Raw genomic sequence first — 22,977 nt, forward strand, 5'->3', positions numbered from 1 at the left:
TTTAGATTGAGTATTTATTGGGTCATTGTGTTAGTATGTTATGTATGTTTGTAATAAATAGTCTGTTATATGTGAAAATGTGTTCGTATTATAAATTGTATTTTCATGTTTAAGGACTTTTGGAAGATTAGTCCAAATGGGGACAAAAAGAGATCCAAATTAAACCAATCAAAAATCAAAATAGACATCACTAGATGCTGGGTTTCTTCTCCGATGATGCTCTGCCAGGCCTTTACTGCAGCTGTCTTCAGTACCTGCTTGTTCTTGGGGTGTTTTGCTTTCAGTTTTGACATCAGCAAGTGAAATGTATGCTCAATTGGATTCAGGTCAGGTGAATGACTTGGCCATTGCAGAACATTCCACTTCTTTGCCTTAAAAAAGGTATTGGGTATTGCACTGTGAAGTGCCGTCCAATGAGTTTTGAAGCATTTGGCTGAATCTGAGCAGATAATATAACCCTAAACACTTCAGAATTCATCCTGCTGCTTTTGTCAATAGTCCCCATCAATAAATACAAGGGAACCAGTTCCATTGGCAGCCATACATGCCCACGCCATAACACTACCTCCTCCATGCTTCACAGATGAGGTGGTATGCTTCACAGATGAGGTGGTATGCTTCACAGATGAGGTGATATGCTTCACAGATGAGGTGGTATGCTTCACAGATGAGGTGATATGCTTCGGATCATGAGCAGTTCCTTCCCTTCTCCATACTCTTCTCTTCCCGTCATTCTGATACAAGTTGATCTTTGTCTCACCTGTCCATAGGATGTTGTTCCAGAACTGTACAGGCTTTTTAGATGTTTTTTGGCAAACTAATCTTGTATTCCTCTTTTTGAGGCTTACCATGGTTTACATCTAGTGGTAAACCGTCTGTATTTACTCTGGTGAAGTCTCTTGATTGTTGACTTTGCCACCAATACGCCTACCTCCTGGAGGGTATTCTTGATCTGGACAACTGTTGTTAAGGGGTTTTTATTCACCAGGGAAAGAGTTATTCTGTCATCCACCACTGTTTTTTTCTGTGGTCTTCAGGACCTTTTGGTGTTCCTGAGCTCACCAGTGTGTTCTTTCTTTTTAAGAATGTACCAAATAGTTGATTTGGCCACACCTAATGTTTTTGCTATGTCTCTGATGGGTTTGTTTAAATTTTTCAGCCTAATGATGGCTTGCATCACTGGCAGTGACAGCTCTTTGGACTTCATATTGAGGGTTAACAGCAACAGATTCCAAATGCCACACTTGATATCAACTCTAGACCTTTTATCTGCTTACTTTTAAATGAACTAATTAGGGAATAACACACACCTGGCCATGGAACAGCTAAGCAGCCAAATGTCCATTTACTTTTGGTCCCTTAAAAAGGGGGGGGCACATATAAAAAGTGTTGTAATTGCTACGCTGTTCACCCGATTTGGATGTAAATACCCTCAAATTAAAGATCAAAGTCTGCACTTTCAGCTCATATTCATTCAACTCCAATATGCTTTGGTATATGATGTTGTAGACAGCTAAAATAATAATAACTTGGTCAATGTCCAAATATTTATAGACCTGACAGTAAGCATTTAGACTCTCTGCTATAAGACTCGAGAAAGAGCTCAAGTGCATCCTATTTCCATGGATCATCCTTGAGATGTTTCTACAACTTAATTGCAGTCCACCTGTGGTAAATTAAATTGATTGGACATGATTTGGAAAGGCACACACCTGTCTATATAAGGTCCCTCAGTTGACAGTGCATGTCAGAGTAAAAACCAAACCATGAGGTCGAAGGAGATCCGAGACAGGATTGTGTCAGGGCACAGATCTGGGGAAGGGTAACAAAAAATGTCTGCAGCATTGAAGGTCCCCAAGAACACAATGGCCACCATCATTCTTAAATGGAAGAAGTTTAGAACCACCAAGACTCTTCCTAGAGCTGGCTGCCTGGCCAAACAGCAATCGGGGGAGAAGGGCCTTGGTCAGGGAGGTGACCAAAAACCACTCTGACAGAGCTCCAGTGTTCCTCTTTGGAGATGGGAGAACCTTCCAGAAGGACAACAATCTCTGCAGCACTTCATCAATCAGGCCTTTATGGTAGAGTGGCCAGATGGAAGCCACTCCTCAGTAAAAGGCACATGACAGCCCGCTTGGAGTTTGCCAAAAGGCACCTAAAGGACTCTAAGCCCATGAGAAACAAAATTCTCTGTTCTGATGTAACCAAGATGGAACTCTTTGGCCTGAATGCCAAGCACCATCCCTACGGAGAAGCATGGTGGTGGCAGCATCATACTGTGGGGAGAATAGTCAGGATCGTGGGAAAGATGAACAGCGCAAAGTACAGAGAGATCCTTGATGAAAACCTGCTCCAGAGCACTCATGACCTCAGACTGGGGCGAAGGTTCACCTTCCAACAGGACAATGACCCTTAGCACACAGCCAAGACAACGCAAGGAGAGGCTTCAGGATAAGTCACTGAATGTCCTTGAGTGGCCCAGTCAGAGCCCGGAATTGAACCATTGAAACTCCCCAAATACAGGTTTGCCAAGCTTGTAGTGTCATGCTCAAGAAGACTCGAGGCTGTTATCGCTGCCAAATGTGCTTCAACAAAGTACTGACTAAAGGGTCTGAATTCTTATGTAAATGTGATCTTTCAATTTTTTATTTTTTTATACCTTTGCAAAAAAATCTAAAAACCTGTTTTTTCATTGTCATTATGGGGTATTATGTGTAGATGGATGAGGGAAAAAACGATTTAATCAATTTTAGAATTAGGCTGTGATGTAACAAAATGTGGAAAAAGTCAAGGGGTATGAATACTTTCCCAATGCATTGTATCTATTTGAGTTGTATCTATTTGTATGCTATCATGTATGTACGGTTGAAGTTGGAAGTTTACATACACTTTAGCCAAATACATTTAAACTCAGTTTTTGACAATTCCTGACATTTAATCCTAGTAAAAATTCCCTGTCTTCGATCAGTTAGGATCACCACTTTATTTTAAGAATGTGAAATGTCAGAATAATAGAGAGAAGGATTTATTTCAGCTTTTAGTTCTTTCATCACATTCCCAGTGGGTCAGAAGTTTACATACACTCAATTAGTATTTGGTAGCATTGCCTTTAAATTGTTTAACTTGGGTCAAACATTTCGGGTAGCCTTCCACAAGCTTCCTGCAATAAGTTGTGTGAATCTTGGCCCATTCCTCCTGACAGAGCTGGTGTGACTGAGTCAGGTTTGTAGGCTTCCTTGCTTGCACACGCCTTTTCAGTTCTGCCCACAAATTTTCTATAGGATTGCGGTCAGGGCTATGTGATGGCCACTCCAATACCTTGACGTTGTTGTCCTTAAGCCATTTTGCCACAACTTTGGAAGTCATTGTCCCTTTGGAAGACCCATTTGCGACCAAGCTTTAACTTCCTGACTGATGTTCCGAGATGTTGCTTCAATTTATCCACATCATTTTTTCCCTCATGATGTCATATATTTTCTGAAGTGCACCAGTCCCTCCTGCAGCAAAGCACCCCCACAACATGATGCTGCCACCCCCGTGCTTCACGGTTGGGATGGTGTTCTTCGGCTGGCAAGCCACCCCTTTTCCTCCAAACAAAACCATGGTCATTATGGCCAAACAGTTCTATTTTTGTTTCATCAGACCAGAGGACTTTTCTCCAAAAAGTACGATCTTGTCCCCATGTGCAGTTGCAAACCGTAGTCTGGCTTGTTTACGGCGGTTTTGGAGCAGTGGCTTCTTCCTTGCTGAGCTGCCTTTCAGGTTATGTCGATATAGGACTCGTTTTACTGTGGATATAGATACTTTTGTACCTGTTTCCTCCAGCATCTTCACAAGATCCTTTGCTGTTGTTCTGGGATTGATTTGTACTTTTCGCACCAAAGCACATTCATTTCTAGGAGACAGAATGTGTCTCTTTACTGAGAGGTATGACGGCTACGTGGTCCCATGGTGTTAATAATTGTATACTATTGTTTGTACAGATGAATGTGGTACCTTCAGGCATTTGGAAATGGCTCCCAAGGATGATCCAGACTTGTGGAGGTTTACATTTTTTTTCTGAGGTCTTGATTTCTTTTGATTTTCCCATGATGTGAAGCAAAGAGGCAATGAGTTTGAAGGTAGGCCTTGAAATACCTCCACAGGTACACCTCCAATTGACTCAAATTATGTAACTTAACTTATCAGAAGCTTCTAAAGCCATGACATAATTTTCTGGAATTTTCCAAGCTGTTTAAAGGCACAGTCAACTTAATGTATGTAAACTTCTGACCCACTGGAATTGTGATACAGTGAAAACGATTGTTGGAAAAAATTACTTGTGTCATGCACAAAGTAGATGTCCTAACCGACTTGCCAAAACTATAGTTTGTTAACAAGAAATTTGTGGATTGGTTGAAAGACGAGTTTTAATGAATCCAACCTAAGTGTATGCAAACTTCCGACTTCAACTGTATATACACTCTGTACAAAACATTAGGAACACCTTCTTAATGTTGAGTTGCACTCCCTTTTGCCCTCAGAACAACCTCAATTTGTTGGGGCATGACTCTACAAGATGTCGAAAGCATTCCACAGGGATGCTGGCCCAGCAGCTTGCAGTTCTTGAAACACTCATGCCGATGTGCCTGTCACCTACTACCATACCCTGTTCAAAGGCACTTAAATACATTGTCTTGCCATTCACCTTTCTGAACGGCACACATACAAAAACCATGTGTCAATTGTCTTTAACCTGTCTGCTCCCCTTAATCTACACTGATTTGAAGTGGATTTAACCAGTGACATCAGTAAGGGATCAAAGCCTTCACCTGGATTCACCTGGTCAGTCTATGTCATGTGTTCCTAATGATTTGTACACAATGTATTTTGTGTATAAAAAATGTCCATGTTTTCATCAGCTTAATAAAAGTAAATTGTGAGTCAAATTAAATATTTAATCAACTGACATCAATATCACAACTGCACGAACCAGTAACAATCGTAATACAGTTATTACATATTACTTAACTATTTGATGTGACAAAAGCTAAGTTCTGTGAGGGCGCTCAGCACCTGCCCAAGTCATTAGTATATAAAATTGAATAATTAATGTAGCGGGTTGAATCAAGGTAATTCTTTTTCACCCATCCTTATTTCAAACAGCAGTGAAACAAGTGTTTTGTCTCAAAAAACTCACTGTGAGATCCGGCCAGCCAACTGATAGGTTTGTTATTTTGACATTTAAAGGTTAAACATATATCCAAATGTCATACTCTATCTGCAACAAGTGGAAGACTACGGCCTATGCATTTCACTGAGATTTGAAACGTCTCTAGAGCAAAGCTGGATAAATAGTATCCTGCACCAATATTGACAGCTGTATTTGATTTGCTAGGTTTTTATTGAATACCTCCTAAGTTTATGCATAGATAAATTATGATTCAGCAAACCATTCCCATGGGTGAAATGCAAATTTCAGTGTGGTAGAGACAGTTTTGTTGAAAAGATCAAAATATCAGATTTTGTTTAGGCTTATATGTAGGCCTAATCTTAGCTCATTTCAATGACTATCTAGACAAAATGTTTTTATTGCTATTAGGTTAACATGTGGATTGAAATGAAATGATACTAGATTACTTTAGAATTTTTTGGGGCGTTGACTGATCAGATCAAATGATGACATAAAGAGCCGTTGTGTTGAAACGCCGTGCGATGTTTATTAAAAGTGAGAATCGCAGAATGGGAAACTTACTAAATGACTGAGAGTTTGACTGTGTGATATTAGATTGCTTATTGTGTAAATATTTTCTGTCTGGATTTTTTATGATTTGACTACAATGATCAAATATATAATCTGTTTGTTTTTTCATCTGTGTAGACTAGTCTAGTAAAACACATAAAATATTGCCTCAGGTAATCAATCTGAGAAAGGCTACATGAGAGTAAACAATTATTAAAACTGTGCTTCAATGTGCCTTGAGCCTATTATTAGGTGTTCAGAAAGCTGCTATCAAAAACTCTAACTCCCAGACTCACTTGCTGTCCCCCGAGACATGACGAACCAATGACGATCCACTGAAGACGGCTTATTTCGAGGTGTGCTGAATTAGAGGCGCTTCTTGAATAAGGTTGTGCTGAAACAAAGTAAACGATCTTCAGGATTCAACGTATTGTTTTGTAATGAGTAAGTTTTTTTTTTTAAATGTTAAGTACCATCAGCTTTCATTGTTTTAGTTGGAGAAGAATCTAAATGTTTTGGCAAATACACTTAGTTATAATGATGATGTAGCCTGGAAATTGTGGCACTGTTTAATAACATTTGCAATCAGACAACAGCCTATTGTTTTTAGTAACGTCGATCACACATTCAAATTTTAATAATACGAAATAAAATGTGATGGGAGGTTGTGAAATTGTGCTTAAGGTAGGCTACATTGCCTGGGGCAGGTAGGATATTGTAAGGATGCAAGTTAACTGACAAAGTTTTTTTTTAATAGAGACATAAATGACATGCATGCATGTACGTACGTTCATACATGACAAGGGAAGTTTATGCAAATGTTATAATTTGTATACTAAATTAACTTTTTCGTTTAAAAAAAGCACTAAGCAGAAACATTTGAAATGCCTTATTCAAGCAATATAGAAATATTAGTAGCATTCCTAATTACTGCTTTGGAGCTTATAACACTGGAATACCACCCAGATATGGTCAATTGCAATTTATCAAGACTTAAGCAGGTTACTTTAAACTGTAGATCAATTTGAATGAGATAGAAAAATACTTGTGATTCATTGGAAGTACCTCAATTACATATCTTTTTCTTTTAAAAAGTCCTTCATACATTGACCAAAGTACATATTTGAACAGATGAAATAGAGAAGTTCTATAGAAAGCATGATTCATGCTGTAAACCACAGCTCAGGAAATGGCTGATCTCGAAAGAGAAGCATATATTGGGTGAGGAAGAGATAAGAATGTGGTTGTTCACAGTTCATGGACAATGACAAATACGTTTGACAGTTGTCAGGATGGAACATGGACCGATTCGCTTTCAACCTTTTTATGTCTTGTACATTCGGATCAGTAATAAGGTTTTTCTCTGGCAGCTAACAAAGACATGTTGTACCTAAAAATGATGGAGGGGTTTGGTCTTGGGTTTGGTGTATGATCATTTGTTTTCATTTATTCACCAACACATGCAAATGAAAAACTGAAAACCAAATAAAACTGTATGCCTTTTACATTACATTTCTCATTTTCATTCATGTTGTAATGCTTTCATATCAGGAAGGGTACCACATAACTGCGGTTAGACTCATAAGCAGGAAGTGGTTTTGTAACCATGTGGTTTTATATTAGAACTGAATTTTCTTTTGTCGGTACTGGAGTGTGTGTTAGTTTACAAAATATTCAGTAATAGATCACAAGTCCACTCTTTCTTGCTGCTGGCACAGGACTGGAAATGCAACCATAGGGGAACTACAGAATCAGCCTTTCACATAGGTAGGGTTTTATTGTGTCTTGTTCTGGATCACCTGGTCTGCCTGATGATGAATATGGGACATACACCATTCTTTGCTTACAGTTCACACATGCCCTGTATGGAGGGTGTGTGCTCTCGCATAGTTGTGACTGTTTTTTCCCCCTGTGTTCTGTGGCAGTATTAGATCCTGAAGGGGAGCGAGACACCAGTAAGAGACCAGTCAGGGTGGAGGGCAGAGGTGTGGAGGGGACACTGAACCAGGTGAGACGGGACACTGTCATTTATCACTCATAAGGACTCCAGGCAGCTTGAGACACTTTCAGTACGCTCACATCCTTAATTTCTTATTTGTGTTTCATTTCCCCACTGCTTTCAGTTCTCTATTTCTTCAAAAATCAAATAAGCATATCAAATATTAGGCTTCTGTAAGGGGTGAATTTTCTCTGAAAAATGGTATGTTTTCTTCTTCTTTACAGAAGTTGTAAAATAACAAAACCACAAGTCACCTGAAGTCGCATGACTTCTCTGATATGTCTGAATTCATGTGTGGCCATACAATTTAAAAACACAAATATATCTAAAGGGAATGATTTCTACAATTAGAAAATGAAATGGAATGTGAAGTACAGAGGCTACCGAAAGTCAAGTGTTTGTTATTGATGAGTGTATTTTATGTTTATGGTTTGCGTATGTTCATTGTGGCATAAATTCACAATTTTGTTTTGTCATTATCATAGGAAATAATATTGCTAAGTGTCATGTTGCAATATCACAAGTCTGAACGTTTCAGCTTATTCACAAATGAGTAATAGGAGGAAGGTGATTATTTTATGTGGGAGTTAAGTGGGTGGTGTATTATGGAGTGTGAAAGAATATACGTACACATTTCCCTGTAATCTATCTACACATACAGAAACTGCAGGAGTTCCACTCAGACACAGTTCTGGTAATTGAAGATTTGAAAATAAAAGTTAGAGCAGAGAAGCATCAAATTTCCAAGACGCTGATCTGAGATGAAAGACTGTGGTTTCTGTGGTGACAAGTGGCCTGTTGATAGCATCAACCTGGCATCAATCAACGTGAGTCTTGTTGACACATTGACATCAACATCTCCTACGCCCTTTTCCAAAATGTGAATGTGGGGGAAATGTAGAGGCTGTTTACTGACAGTCTTTCACAGCGATATTCATGCTTATTTCAGTGTGTGGTTTACTGTGATGTATATTGTATGCTGGGCTTCATGACTCGGACTACAGTCGTTTCCTGTATGAAACCAATGTCACATGGAGCTGACTGACATCTCTCTGTTTTGTGGTCCAGCCATGAATAGAATGCATTTATTCAATATAGTACACAAATAAATTAACAACTGGCTGGCTTATCTTATAGTACTTACTGTAAACCTGTTCAATAGTCATGTGCAACTAATGCATTACGTTTTTAGAAAAATACTATTGAATATTTTCTGGAAATGTATTGCCCTATATGACTAATCCATATTCCAGTCATACATGCTTTGTCTTTGTTCTTATGAAATTTGCATTGAAACTCATTGACTAACAGATTAGATGTGAAGGTGGCTGTGTATGTCATTAACAATTATTCTGCAACTCTGTAAAGTACTTAACTATTTAAAAATATATATTTAGTTGAAAATGACCTAAAACGCAACGTAACTCATCTATCCATAGCAAGAGAAAGAGTTGCAGCTGGCCAGTCAAGGCAGGAAAAAGAAAGTGAGAGAGCATTGCATGGTGTTAGTGGAGAAGCTCATGGATGAACGATGGGCTGTTGTAGCTGGGAACTGTATCTATGGGACAGCTGTAAAGAGCTGTGAGTCAGTCAGTGCTATCCCAAATAGGGGCCTACATCTTCACTATGACTCACCACTGGGTCCCGCTTCTCGGAACCAGTAACCACAGATAGGAACCTGATTCAATATGAAACTCTGGTTGACTTTTGCCTACAGTGCAGCATACACCACCGAAACAAAATAGTCTCTGTATTTGGTGATTCAGACTGGGATATTGTATTTAACATATGTTTTCATTTTCTACTCTCATTTGATGTAAATGCAATAAAAAATATCAAACTTCTACACTATCTGTCCATAACCCTGTGCAAATTGAACCTGTATGAATGAACCTGTATACTAAACCAATATGTTCCCTTTCAGAATTTGGACTGTTGCCAAAAATGATATTTTTACAAGTTTTTGGGAATTTCAGCTTCCTATACTTTTGTTATGTTAGTAAGTGTTAGTTTGATCAGTTTAACGTGTCATATACACTTCTCATCCTGATGAGTGCAGTGAATTTGAGGACATTTATTGGTGAGCACTGGGGTTAGTTTCTGCTTGCCTCTACTGTTTCATTTCTCATTTGGTATCCACCACATGTTGTGACTTTTCTACTCGTTCGTGTTTGCTTACACAACGCTTAAACAGAGTTCATAATAATCAATTCCTGAAATATGCCTCTGAAAACAACTCTATGCTACACCAGTAGCACTACTGATAATTGCAAATAAAATGTTCTTACTTCACTTTTTTTGCATGGAACAGATTCTAATCATGTGAACTACTTCCTACGCTACTCAGTCTTTGTCATTTCTAAATTACATTCATCCCATTCACTTTCATGTCAGTGGAAAATATATGTATAACAAAGGGCTTGTGAGTAAAGGCTTTGTGGGGGAAAGAGGCCTTTCATACTGTGTAAAAAAAAACTATTCATACCTTCATATTTGTTATTACCAGGTCTAGACCATATGTCTGTTGGTTTCCCTTTTGTACAGGATGTATGGTTACTTATTGAAAGGGGTGGTAAAAGCCAACTCAAATTCTAGTTGTCCAAGAAAGGACAAGTAGTCTGAGAACAGACTTTGTTGCAATCAACAACATAAAAATGATTTCCTATTTTAAGATTGGTTTATTTGCTCATTGCAGTTCTGTTTTGAATAATTACATGTAAAGTAATTGTATGCATTCCTGGAATTGGATTTGCATTTCTATAATTTCTCTCCCTCTTTTGTCGATCTGGTGGTCTCTACTGCAGCGATGGAGATTTCTGACTCGGCCAGTGACTGTGAGGAGAGGCCCAGTTCTAGCCCAATGGAGACAAAGGAGAGGTCCTTCATAGCAGGTTTGCACTGTTTCATGAAGGACCGTGGCACACCCATCGAGAGGATACCACACCTGGGATTTAAGCAGAGTGAGTCCATGTTCAAAGCATATAGCCATAGCTTTATCACCCAATCTCTATCTGCATACATTATTATATAGATTAATTTCCTCTGCTCAGAGCACCTCAATCTTGAGCGTAGTTTGAAGTAAATGCATGTGTTAAGACCATCTCATCATACTGTAGCTTCATAGCGAACATAATTAATTATATCATTGTGCAATGTCCCCATGGAGTTCAAATTTCTACTTGCAGTTAACCTGTGGAAAATCTACAAAGCTGTCGAGAAGCTTAGCGGTTACGACTCTGTGAGTACACCCATATTACACCATGTGTAACTCTGTGAGTACACCCATATATAGTACAGAATCATTCAATATGTTCACCAGACATAGGTTGTTGCTGTTTTTTTACACTTGACCTGATTGTTGATCATACATACAGAGATGGCAGTGGCAGCTACTCTCCTTGTATATATTTGTTATGTTGTCAAAGAGACCACGCAGCTTAGCATCTTGTGTGGCACATTAGCTTTAGTTGACAGGATGTTAACATGATTGTTCCTACCACATTAAGAGCCGAGTCCACACTAGGCTGCCAACATGAACCTGGCCATGTAGCCTACCGTTCTACTGCTTTGTTCTCTTTGGCTGAATGAAGTTTCCACTCTGTGGCATGTGTACACGCCCAATGCGCTGAGAGAGGAAGGGTTTCTCTGAAATGCCACTTGAGTCAGATTTCACAGGAGCTTGGCCAATACGACCTTGTTCTCTATTTTAGTAATGGGCCATTCATTTAAGCTCCCTCCGTATATTCTTAATTAGTTCCAAAATACAGATTAAGCATTGTCTTATACTGTACGTCAAATATAGGAATAGTGATTCTGGATGAGTGTCTTAAAGGTGCATGTTTGCTCACTATGGTGTATGATCCAACAGGTGACATCGCGGCGGCTGTGGAAGAATGTGTATGATGAGCTGGGCGGCAGCCCAGGCAGCACCAGCGCTGCTACCTGCACCCGCAGACACTATGAGAGGTGAGGACAGATACTGCTTTGCTCCCGCTAATCTGTCAGTCAAATCACTCCATCTCTACCTGTTTTCATGGTGTCATCTGTTTGTGTTAAATACAGGCTTGTTTTACCCTTTGAGAGACAGTTGAGGGGGGAGGAGGACAAACCTCTGCCTCCAAGCAAACCGCGCAAACAGTATAAGAGGAGTCCAGACGGCAAGGGGAGCAAGTCTGAGGGCAAGAGGAAGAGGCCCCATCTGGAAAAGGAGACAGACTCTGAGGTACCTCACCTTTTACCTGTTAATGGCCATTGTCATAACAAAGTCACTTCCTGTTCTTTATTACTCCTGCCTATGTACCCCACCTGTATGAGTGGAAATGACCTCTACATGTTGTCTTGTTACAGGGCCAGGTACATTCTACTCCATTGTCTCCATGGACTACTCCATCTGAAAGCCTCCACCCAGACCATCCTCCACCAATCAGTGAGACTACCGTGTGTGACGACCTCTCTTCCTCTGCATGCACCCTATCCCGCCCAGCCCAGTGCCCTACCTCATGCCCCTGGAAAGGAAGTCAGCTCCAGTCTGCTGCTGCAGATATCATCTCTCCTCTGGAGAAGAAGAAGCGTATGGCCCAGGCCAGCCTGAGCGAGTCCCAGGACTCCCAGAGCGCCAGACAGCGGGACTGTAAGGGCAGGCCCTCTGTGATCCACTGCTCCCAGTCCCCAGGGCTGTTCCTTCCCAGCCGGACACGCACTACCTCTGAGGGCTCTCCTCTCCCTCCGTCCTCCTCCTCCTCCCGTAGCCCGTCCCCCTACTCCATCTCTTCTGAGGACTGTCCAGCACTAACTGAAGACAGGCCCCCAGTACCAAAACCAGAAGTACCCCTTCATTTTTCCAGCAACCCTATATCTGCACACAGTGGGGTCCGCAAGCCTCAGACCTGCAGCCCTGATGTCAAGGAATATGTTGGCTTCCCTGGAGGACAAAGAGATTTCCCTCAGGTCAGCCCCCTACCAGTTGAAACGGTCTCTATCAAAGGCCGAAGTAAAAACTCTGTATGGAGCCCTGTCTGCAATGGGAGTAACAGACATCCAGCTCACCAAATACCCCCACCAACGTCTTGCACATATACTGTTAGGTCTTGCTTGGTTCCATCCACCTCCAGTTTCACCAAGGTTTATCCCAAGTCTATGGAGTCTTTGCGGCCTATACCTTTTCAGCCAGGTTACACATTCCATCAGAACCCAAATAGGCCCATGTTGCATGATGACCGTCTGATCTATAAGAAGAAATTACAGATGGTCCCTCGACATTATCAGACGGAGAAGAAGCAGAAGTCCAGGACAATGCTGCCCAAGCCACTTCCAACTCAACAGCCTGTGTTCCACCCTAATGCCAGCATCCCAGTGTCCTACCTCATCCCAGCCTATGACAGGACAAGGGGAGACTCTGGGCAGAAGCCACCTGTACACCCTCTCTTTATACCTACCCACGTCAGACTGTCCCAGTCCCAAACCAGCCCTATGTACCGCCATGTCCCAACGGGACACACACATACTTCCTCTTATGAGCCTGCTCTCTACTCCTATCCCTTTCACATTCCTATGTGTAATCCCCATACTGGATACAGCATCACTGGTGTGCATTATCCTCACACCAGGCTTTGATAGCCCCACTCTCAGACTCAAGGCCTATTGACAATGTGACAAGTCAAACAGAGATAATGACAGTACCTGCTTCGTTCTAGACATTTTCAAAACTTGCCTCGAACACTGCTGCATTCTATGTGAGTGATCAACAGGGAAACATTGTTGTGATTGTTATGCTGAGATGTGCTCCCCTCCATGGCAACTGACAGAATTGCACTGATAAAAAGGACTATACTTTCTGTATTTGTAACAATAACTTTGAGGTTTACTGCTATGCACATGTGCTTTTACGGGATCATCCATTCATTTTACATTGATATAATATATGAAACAACACAGATTTATTTTTCTATTTCTGAATAAAATCTAAAACTATTCCTGTCTCATCCTAGCCTGCATTCTTTGGTAAGTAACCATGGTCTTTTTTTCTACAATATTTTAATGACATTGGAGCCAAATTAAACTTCAAATTAACATGCTCCATGATAAATGTTTGAGAAATGGGACATAATCAAATTTATTTCAAATCAAATCAAATTTATTTATATAGCCCTTCGTACATCAGCCAAAACCTAAGAAGAAACCTAGAGAGGAACCAGGCTATGTGGGGTGGCCAGTCCTCTTCTGGCTGTGCCGGGTGGAGATTATAACAGAACATGGCCAAGATGTTCAAATGTTCATAAATGACCAGCATGGTCGTATAATAATAAGGCAGAACAGTTGAAACTGGAGCAGCAGCACGGTCAGGTGGACTGGGGACAGCAAGGAGTCATCATGTCAGGTAGTCCTGGGGCATGGTCCTAGGGCTCAGGTCCTCCGAGAGAGAGAGAGAGAAAGAGAGAATTAGAGAACGCACACTTAGATTCACACAGGACACCGAATAGGACAGGAGAGGTACTCCAGATATAACAAACTGACCCTAGCCCCTGAACACATTAACTACTGCAGCATAAATACTGGAGGCTGAGACAGGAGGGGTCAGGAGACACTGTGGGCCCAACCCGAGGACACCCCCAGACAGGGCCAAACAGGAAGGATATAACCCCACCCACTTTGCCAAAGCACAGCCCCCACACCACTAGAGGGATATCTTCAACCACCAACATAGCACTTGATCCATGGAAAGTAAACTACTGTTCATTAAATTGAATATTTCATATGTCTCTAGCACAGGGCAATGCCTGAGCTGAAATAAACATAGTTTTGCAAATAATACTTGTATTGTATTTACTGTAGGCGTAAACCAAACACTGCGCGTTTGTTGCGCACGTTTGAATGTCTCCGACGCCTTCACGCGTTGTATTCCGTTGGCGCGAACTTTAACCGGAAGTGTGTGGTTTTTGTTTGTTGTTTCTGTGTTGTGCTGTCGAAATCGAGCTTTACAGTATTGCAATTTGTAGTTGTAATGTAGAATGTTAACATTATTCGTAGTTCAGCAGAGTACCAACGTTTTCTGGTCTGCCGTTGAATAATTATTGTAGACTAAGCAAGTCCGCTGAAGAGCAATCATTTCGGATGCGATGTCTGATGATCATGATGCCAGCGACATGAGCGGAGGAGATGACGGCCAAGAAGATGTGATGACTCCATCGGAACTGATTAGGAAACTGGAAGAGGTAGATAACTAACTAACTAACTAGCTAGCTAGCAATGTTCACTATACTGTAGCCAGACACACATGTTTTGCAATGCACAGATCCTGTCAATACAAAAAAAGACCTTGTCACTGCCGCTACTCTATCATAAAGTGTGTGCGTGCGTGTGTGTGCTCCTCTGTCCCCAGGCTTGGCTGAATGAGAAGTTCTCTCCTGAGCTTCTGGAGAACAAGTCAGAGAGGGTGGAGTGTGTGATGGAGCAGCTGACTCACATGGTAAATGGTGGTGGTGTGCAGCAGCTGTGTCTCTGTGAGCATGAAGGTTCCAGTAATAATAACAGGACTACTACCTTGTGTGATTCTGTTGACAGGAGGCCAATCTGCAGCGGGTTAGGAAGGGTGATATGAAAGCCAGTGTCCACCGCATGGAGATTGACAGGATTCGCTATGTCCTCAGCAGCTACCTCCGCTCTCGCCTCCAAAAGGTAACAACATCCCAGCATGGTGTTTGATGATGTTCTTATGAGAGGGACTATAAATCAACGCTCGGACTGACACCGTTCTCTCTGGTCCTTTGTTACCTATGTAGATTGAGAAGTTTTTCCCTCATGTCCTGGAGAAAGAGAAATCTCGAGCGGAGGGAGATGCTTCATTCCTGTCTCCAGAGGAGTTTGCCTTTGCCAAAGAGTGAGTGTTTTGTTGACGTTGCCGTTTGTGGTTATAATGACTGTAGCTGGACGAAAGTCTGTGCGTTGTTTGAATGTCTTATTTACTTCCATTATTACTATCGTATGTGCTGTGTTCCATCTCTTCCATTCAGATATCTGGCCAACACAGAGACCTATCTGAAGGCTGTAGCTCTGAAACACATGCCCCCAAATCTACAGACAGTGGATATGCTAAAAGCAGGTGAGGCCTGGCAAGGTATTATTTACTATAAACAATATTCTGATGGGCTGCTTGTAAAAAATATCAGTGGCATAATGTTTAATGTGCATAGATGGAAGCATTGTATTCACATGCCACATGATTAACTCCCATGTGTAATGATGTGTACCCAGTGCCAGAGCCCTGTCTGGACTCCTTTGTGTTCCTGCGTGTGAGGGCGAGACAGGAAAACATCTTGGTGGAACCTGAGACAGACGACCAGAGGTACAGTATCATATATGAGCATTGGACTGATTGATGGGTGCTACAGCTTCACGAGAGCAGCTCCATTTTTATTTGGAAAGGCTTACTACCATCTCATTTTGATGATGAAGTATCAAGGAGCACCATTTAAATCAAATATTATTATTTTTTAAGAATATGGTACCACAACAAACCTACCAAGAGAAGGCCGCCCACCAAAACTGTCTGGTGGCAGCATCATGCTGTGGGGATGTTTTTCATTGGCAGGGTCTGGGAAACTGGTCAGAATTGAAGGAATGATGGATGGTGCTAAATACAGGGAAATTCTTGAGGGAAACCTGTTTCAGTCTTCCAGAGATTTGAGATTGGGACGGAGGTTCACCTTCTAGCAGGACAATGATCCTAAGCATACTGCTAATGCAACATGCGAGTGATTTAAGGGGAAACGTTTATATGTCTTGGAATAGCCGAGTCAAAGCCCAGACCTCAATTCAATTGAGAATCTGCGGTATGACTTAAAGATTGCTGTACACCAGTGGAACCCATCTAACTTGAAGGAGCTGGAGCAGTTTTGCCTTGAAGAATGGGGAAAAATTCCAGTAGCTAGCTTATAAAGACATACCCCAAGAGACTTGCAGCTGTAATTGCTACAAAAGGTGTCTCTACAAAGTATTGACTTTCTGCACGCTCAAGTTTTCTTGTTTGTTTCACAATAACAAATACTTCAAAGTGGTAGGCATGTTGTGTAAATCAAATGATACAAACCCCCCAAAAATCTATTTTAATTCCAGGTTGTAAGGTAATACATAGGAAAAATGCAAAGGGGGGTGAATACTTTCGCAAGCAACTGTATATGTGTTTTCTATTTACTGTTACTATCTGCAAGAATATACCAGCGTACTCCACAGACATTGTTTTGTTATTTATTGATATTCCTGGTCTTTTACTATTTGACATTTTTTGTCCATTTTCTTTCAGAGAGTATGTTGTGGATCTTGACGAGGGTTCTCAGCATCTGATGCGGTATCGCACTATAGCACCTCTGGTTTCAAGTGGAGCAGTACAGCTAATTTAACTGTCAAGGTACTCAACTAATAGGCCACACTGATTTCCCTCATATCTAATCTATGACACACACACACACATCCATACTGTGTTTTTAAAATATGTTGGAGTGTGCATGATTCCAATCCAAATCTTACGTAATAGACTGCTTTGTACTGTCATCATTTTAATTTTTAGCCTTTGCTTTTTTTTTGTAACAGTATTTTTATTGGAATTTCACAATTTTCACCCATATTAAGAGATACAACAACAGAGACAAAGCACACAGAACAAAAACAAGAAAAACAGCACCCACTTACACATATCTACGTGCATATATATACACATACATACACACACATACATATACCCATGCATATACACACACATACATACACGCACGCACACACACATATACACACCCATACACCATTTTCCTCTTCCCGCTCAGTGCTTCTCTCACCCCATCACCATCATTGCATCTCTCAATACATACATTTTAAACAAACTTACAAACAGAAATTAAACAAAAAAGCTCAGTTTAAACCAAGAGGTTAGGTTCCACACATGGAACGTACAGTGTAGTTCTGAAATACATAGATCCCCGCCATTCAGCCTTTGCTTTTTGCCCTGAACATGGTCTCTTGGCAGGTAACCAAGTTGGATTCTCTCTCTTAGAACGTTTGCTTGAACAACGCATTACCAACATAACAATGCGGCAATTTGCCTCTGAACTGCAACACAAAAGGCAGTATATTATGTTAGCACGTTTGCAGATCTGTCTCTGTAATAACATAGGCATACTCTATTTGGTCTGTTTTAGGTCCCTCTGTCCTTTGTTCAGTTCCACTTGTGATGGCTGATGACCAGAGGAACACTGACTCCCTTCATTGAACATTGCCTATATTGATTGAAGTACATTGAGGAGGGCTATATGGGCGTTATTTGTGGACTACCAACTCTTCAGGAGCCGGGCATGAACTGGATTGTCTTTTAAATATGTTACTGATTTACGTACCTGAGGACACTCATATCTCTCACATGAAGCCTGCTTTGAGTTGTAATGGTGATCATTGGATATATAGGAGGCTATAAGTGAGAGAGACTTGAGGATGACAGGAATACAATAATGTTATCTACATGTACATTATAAGGTTGAGTGGCACAAACAAATATAGTGAGTGTGTTTGTTGCTTGTACAATAAATGTGATTTGAATGGTGTAGAGAATGTCTCAGTGGTCATGTACAGTGTACACATATAATTGCCATTTGCAATTATATGTGAGAATACTCTTGCTTTACAACCACGTTGCAAGCATTCCATTGCCATACATGAATTTGTATTTAGCGTGCTGTTGCTGCCTTGGTCTAATGATGTGGTCTATTTAAATCTGGGTGTGTGAATTGCTTAGACCAATAGAAATAAAGATGTAGATTTATGTTTATAGACAGACTGATATTAATACTTTGACTCCATGGTATGATGTCAAGTCCCCTGTTTTGGGGACCTGTGTGTTTCTGGTGCCGGTTCCGATCGCTTAAATCGATATGTGGACACAAAATGGCTTGCATTGAGCGGTAGCCCTGATTTCTCACGCATAGGAGTATGTCTCTTCTGCCTTTGTGAAGCATGATAAGAAATCTGACACCACTTGAAGCTGGGATATCCCTCCTACCATTTAATTTGGTCTTCCGACTGTCAACTCCTGCCTGAACCCTACGTCACAGCCGCTAACAATGCATATTCCTGGAATCCTTACATCGTAACGCAGCAGGAGAGGGGATTCGTCGCTGTAGCACATTCAGAGGTCGGTTTATAGCCAGCAATCTAAAGTAATTCATAGATTTCTGTTTGTCATAGATGGACAAGATTAATATGAGATGAAAGGTGAGTTCCTAACAAGTTCTGGAAGCCAAGCTAGAGCTCTTGAGATGTTCACAGTGATGGGGGTAGATGTTTAGATCAAGAGAGACCTTTAGAAAATATGTACACTTTCTCTAACACTAAATATGTATTTTACAGTTATACTATAGTTAGAAAAAGTACAAGTCATTTCAAGTCTTATGCACAGTTTTGTGATATAGGAAATGTATCATATTTGTATTGTGTATTTGAGCTTGTGCCCTCAACTGACTACACCTAACTATTTTTACCAGAAAGGTGAGATTTGAACCTTTATGGCCCTCTCATGATAAATCATTACTTTTGGGGATTACGTAGAATACATTTTCAGTTACATTTAAGAGGTTAAGTCTTGAGGAATAGGACCTTGTCTCACGTTGCCCCCTAGTAAATAATGGTTGATCAGCCATAAGCTGTGCACCAACGGTCCACAAAGACACAAGCTGTTTGTAGGTGAGAAGAACACGCCTGCATCATTACATGCATTAATCTTACATACATCCAATGACGCCCAGAATCCCTCTCTTTCTATGCATCTGTAAAAACATCTCAGTTGTGTGATCATTTATGAAAGGTCATGCACATACAAACTATGTACTGTACAGTACCTTCAGGAAGTATTCATACCTCTTCGCTTATTCCACATTTTGTTGTGTTACAGCCGGAATTCAAAATGGTTTAACAATACCCCATAATGACAATGTGAAAACATGTTTTTTGAAAATGTTAGCACATTTTTGGAAAATTAAATGCAGAAATGTCTCATTTACATAAGTATTCACACCCCTGAGTCAATACTTTATAGAAGTACCTTTGGCAGGAATTACAGCTGTGAGTCTTTCTGGGTAAGTCTATCAGAGCTTGCCACACCTGGATTGTGCAACATTAGCCCATTATTTTCTGTCAAATTGGTTGTTGATCATTGCTAGACAACCATTTTTAGGTCTCCATAGATTTTCAAATAGATTTACACTGAGTCTCCAAAACATTCTATGACACAGACTGACCAGGTGAATCCAGGTTAAAGCTATGATCCCTTATTTATGTCACCTGTTAAATCCACTTTAATCAGGGGAGGAGACAAGTTAAAGAAGGATTTTTAAGCCTCGAGACACTTGAGACATGGATTGTGTATGTGTGCCATTCAGCTGGTGAATGTATAAGATGAAAGATTTAAGTACCTTTGAATGGGGTATGGTATTAGGTGCTAGGCACACCGGTTTGAGTGTGTCAAGAACTGCAACACTGCTGGGTTTTTCACACTATCAAGAGTGGTCCACCACCCAGAGGACATCCAGCATACTTGACCCAACTGTGGAAAGCATTTTAGTCAGCAAGGCCAGCATCCCTGTGGAACGCTTTCGACACCTTGTAGGGTTCATGCCTCAACGAATTGAGGCTGTTCTGAGGGAAAAAGGGCGTGCAACTCAATATTAGGAAGGCGTTCTTAATGGTTTGTACACTCAGTGTAAGTCAAAACTGTAACTCAGCCACTCAGGAACATTCACTGTCTTCTTGGTAAGCAACTTCAGTGTAGATTTGGCCCTGTCTTTTTAGGTTTTTGTGCTGCTGAAATAAAGGTGGATTCATCTCCCAGTGTCTGGTAGAAAGCAGACAGAACTAGACCTCTAGCATTTTGCCTGTGCACAGTGCCATTCTGTTTTTTTTAAACCTGAAAAAAATCATGCCCTTAATGATTACAAGCATATCCATAACGTGATGCAGCCACCAGTATACTTGAAAATATGGACAGTGCTACTCAGTAATGTTTCATTTTGGATTTGCCCCAAACAGAACACTTTGTATTCTGGACAATATGTTACTTGCTTTGCCAATGCAAGTTAGAATGGGTCATGTTTAATATCTCAGCTTTTAGTAGTCATGGTTTTTCCGGTTATTAGGCTACATCTGGTTGATTCAATATCATCAGCTCAGGGTTCTTTACGGCTCATTGGAAAGATAATCAACCAAGGGTTGTAATTGCATCAGCGTCACAGTATGGGGAACTGCAGCTCATCCTCTTCTAAATAACTAGGTCATTGAGTAATACTGTGTGCGTGAGATAGTTTTGTTGGGGAAATGATATGTCCCTAAGCAAAACCTTCTGAAGAGATAGACATAGTGTGGTTTTTATAGGAAGGTAGTGTGTTGCATCATTTGTTTTTTTCTGAAGCATTTCTAAAGTGATATATTTTCATTACATCACTAGTTGAACTATTAAACTTTAATACTATGAGCCAGGGATCATCAAATAGATTCAGCCGCAATCCGTTTTTTCATGACAGGATGGTCGGGGGACCGGAAAACGTAATTACAAATCATTTGTAGACTGCAAATTGACTGCAAGAAGCCAAATCAGATATGTTTGACTAAAACAGAATCATTTCAAACCTTGCTTACATTTGCATACAATCACGTCTCTCTGTTATGCATGGGAATACTTGGTAACAGATTCCTTAAGTTAAAATCACTTGGAGCTAATTTCCTGTGGGTTTTACAGTCGTATGTCCAACAATACAAATTCCACAAAAAAATGAATTTTTTAATTTGTATTTTTTCCAAATAAAACCACTCGCAGGCCAAATTCAGTTGGGGAACCCTGCTATAAGTCATACCGGGGTGGCGTGGCTGGAATGATGTCCTTCAAAGACTGAATTATTTGATGATAATAATGATAGGTTGGCTTCTTCTTAGCTTACTAATTTTAACAGCTGAAAGAGAAGGGCTCACTCTGCCATACCAGTGAGCTCATGGTCTTTGAGACAGAGGTTAGCTGCAGTACATGCCACAACACATTATTAGGCTACATCTGGTTGACTCAATATCATCAGCTCAGGGTTCTTTACGGCTCATTGAAAAGATAATCAACCAAGGGTAGTAATTGCATCAGCGTCACAGTATGGGGAACTGCAGCTCATCCTCTTCTAAATAACTAGGTCATTGAGTAATACTGTGTGCGTGAGATAGTTTTGTTGGGGGGAAATGATATGTTCCTAAAGCAATACATTCAGAAGAGATAGACATAGGCGGGTTTTACAGAGAAAATCATCACTTGTTTTTTCTGAAGAATTTCGAAAGTGATATATTTTCATCACATCACCAGTTAAAACCACCAGCGGGCCAAATTCAGTTGGGGAACCCTGCTTTATGCCATACCAGTGTGGCGTGGCTGAAATTATGTCCTTAAAAGACTAAATAATTTGATCATAATAATTATAGGTTGACTTCTTTTTGACTTACCAAGTTTTAACAGCTGAAAGAGAAGGGCTCACACATTGCCAAATCAGTGATTTCATGGTCTTCCAGACAGATTTTAGCCACCTGGTGTAGTATATGCCACAACATCTCATCTGGAAACCTGACCTGTGCAGTTGCATATACAGTGGTTCAAAAAGTATTTAGTCAGCCACCAATTGTGCAAGTTCTCCCACTTAAAAAGATGAGAGGCCTGTAATTTTCATCATAGGTACACTTCAACTATGACAGACAAAATGAGAAGAAAAAAATACAGAAAATCACAGTGTACGATTTTTTTATGAATTTATTTGCAAATTATGGTGGAAAATAAGTATTTGGTCAATAACAAAAGTTTATCTCAATACTTTGTTATATACCCTTTGTTGGCAATGACAGAGGTCAAACGTTTTCTGTAAGTCTTCACAAGGTGTTCACACACTGTTGCTGGTATTTTGGCCCATTCCTCCATGCAGATCTCCTCTAGAGCAGTGATGTTTTGGGGCTGTTGCTGGGCAACACAGACTTTCAACTCCCTCCAAAGATTTTCTATGGGGTTGAGATCTGGAGACTGGCTAGGCCACTCCAGGACCTTGAAATGCTTCTTACGAAGCCACTCCTTCGTTGCCCGGGCGGTGATTTTGGGATCATTGTCATGCTGAAAGACCCAGCCACGTTTCATCTTCAATGCCCTTGCTGATGGAAGGAGGTTTTCACTCAAAATCTCACGATACATGGCCCCATTCATTCTTTC

General features: G+C 40.7%; 2 protein-coding genes across 3 annotated transcripts; both read left to right on the plus strand.

The window, feature by feature from the left end:
* Window positions 1–6,077: 6,077 nt before the first annotated feature.
* Window positions 6,078–13,692, plus strand: LOC112262909 (AT-rich interactive domain-containing protein 5A). Of its 2 annotated transcripts, XM_024438751.2 has the most exons (8): window positions 6,078–6,166; window positions 7,441–7,489; window positions 7,648–7,730; window positions 10,526–10,681; window positions 10,907–10,959; window positions 11,590–11,687; window positions 11,784–11,943; window positions 12,069–13,692. In XM_024438751.2, the coding sequence occupies exons 4-8, from the start codon at window positions 10,528–10,530 to the stop codon at window positions 13,332–13,334; spliced, it is 1,731 nt and encodes a 576-aa protein (XP_024294519.1). In that variant the 5' UTR covers window positions 6,078–6,166; window positions 7,441–7,489; window positions 7,648–7,730; window positions 10,526–10,527; the 3' UTR covers window positions 13,335–13,692. The 2 variants fall into 2 exon arrangements, with proteins under 2 accessions (XP_024294519.1, XP_024294518.1); XM_024438750.2 differs by lacking the exon at window positions 7,441–7,489.
* A 920-nt stretch (window positions 13,693–14,612) lies between these two features.
* gins4 (GINS complex subunit 4 (Sld5 homolog)) lies at window positions 14,613–18,531 on the plus strand. The gene is made up of 8 exons (XM_024440605.2): window positions 14,613–14,932; window positions 15,100–15,186; window positions 15,282–15,395; window positions 15,500–15,597; window positions 15,731–15,819; window positions 15,972–16,062; window positions 17,020–17,124; window positions 17,909–18,531. The coding sequence occupies exons 1-7, from the start codon at window positions 14,837–14,839 to the stop codon at window positions 17,114–17,116; spliced, it is 672 nt and encodes a 223-aa protein (XP_024296373.1). The 5' UTR covers window positions 14,613–14,836; the 3' UTR covers window positions 17,117–17,124; window positions 17,909–18,531.
* The last annotated feature ends 4,446 nt before the right edge of the window (window positions 18,532–22,977 follow it).

The sequence above is a fragment of the Oncorhynchus tshawytscha genome, linkage group LG12 (genome assembly GCF_018296145.1).
Source record: "Oncorhynchus tshawytscha isolate Ot180627B linkage group LG12, Otsh_v2.0, whole genome shotgun sequence".
Taxonomy (NCBI): domain Eukaryota; kingdom Metazoa; phylum Chordata; class Actinopteri; order Salmoniformes; family Salmonidae; genus Oncorhynchus; species Oncorhynchus tshawytscha.

What these genes read in the sequence shown, in the direction of transcription:
- gins4 (XM_024440605.2), top strand. Translation starts at nt 14,837, where the DNA reads ATGTCTGATGATCATGATGCCAGCGACATGAGCGGAGGAGATGACGGC. An exon ending in TGATTAGGAAACTGGAAGAG is followed by an intron (nt 14,933 to 15,099) that starts GTAGATAACTAA and finishes CTCTGTCCCCAG; the next exon opens with GCTTGGCTGAATGAGAAGTT. An exon ending in TGGAGCAGCTGACTCACATG is followed by an intron (nt 15,187 to 15,281) that starts GTAAATGGTGGT and finishes TTCTGTTGACAG; the next exon opens with GAGGCCAATCTGCAGCGGGT.
- LOC112262909 (XM_024438751.2), top strand. Translation starts at nt 10,528, where the DNA reads ATGGAGATTTCTGACTCGGCCAGTGACTGTGAGGAGAGGCCCAGTTCT. An exon ending in AGCTTAGCGGTTACGACTCT is followed by an intron (nt 10,960 to 11,589) that starts GTGAGTACACCC and finishes ATGATCCAACAG; the next exon opens with GTGACATCGCGGCGGCTGTG. An exon ending in ACCCGCAGACACTATGAGAG is followed by an intron (nt 11,688 to 11,783) that starts GTGAGGACAGAT and finishes TGTTAAATACAG; the next exon opens with GCTTGTTTTACCCTTTGAGA.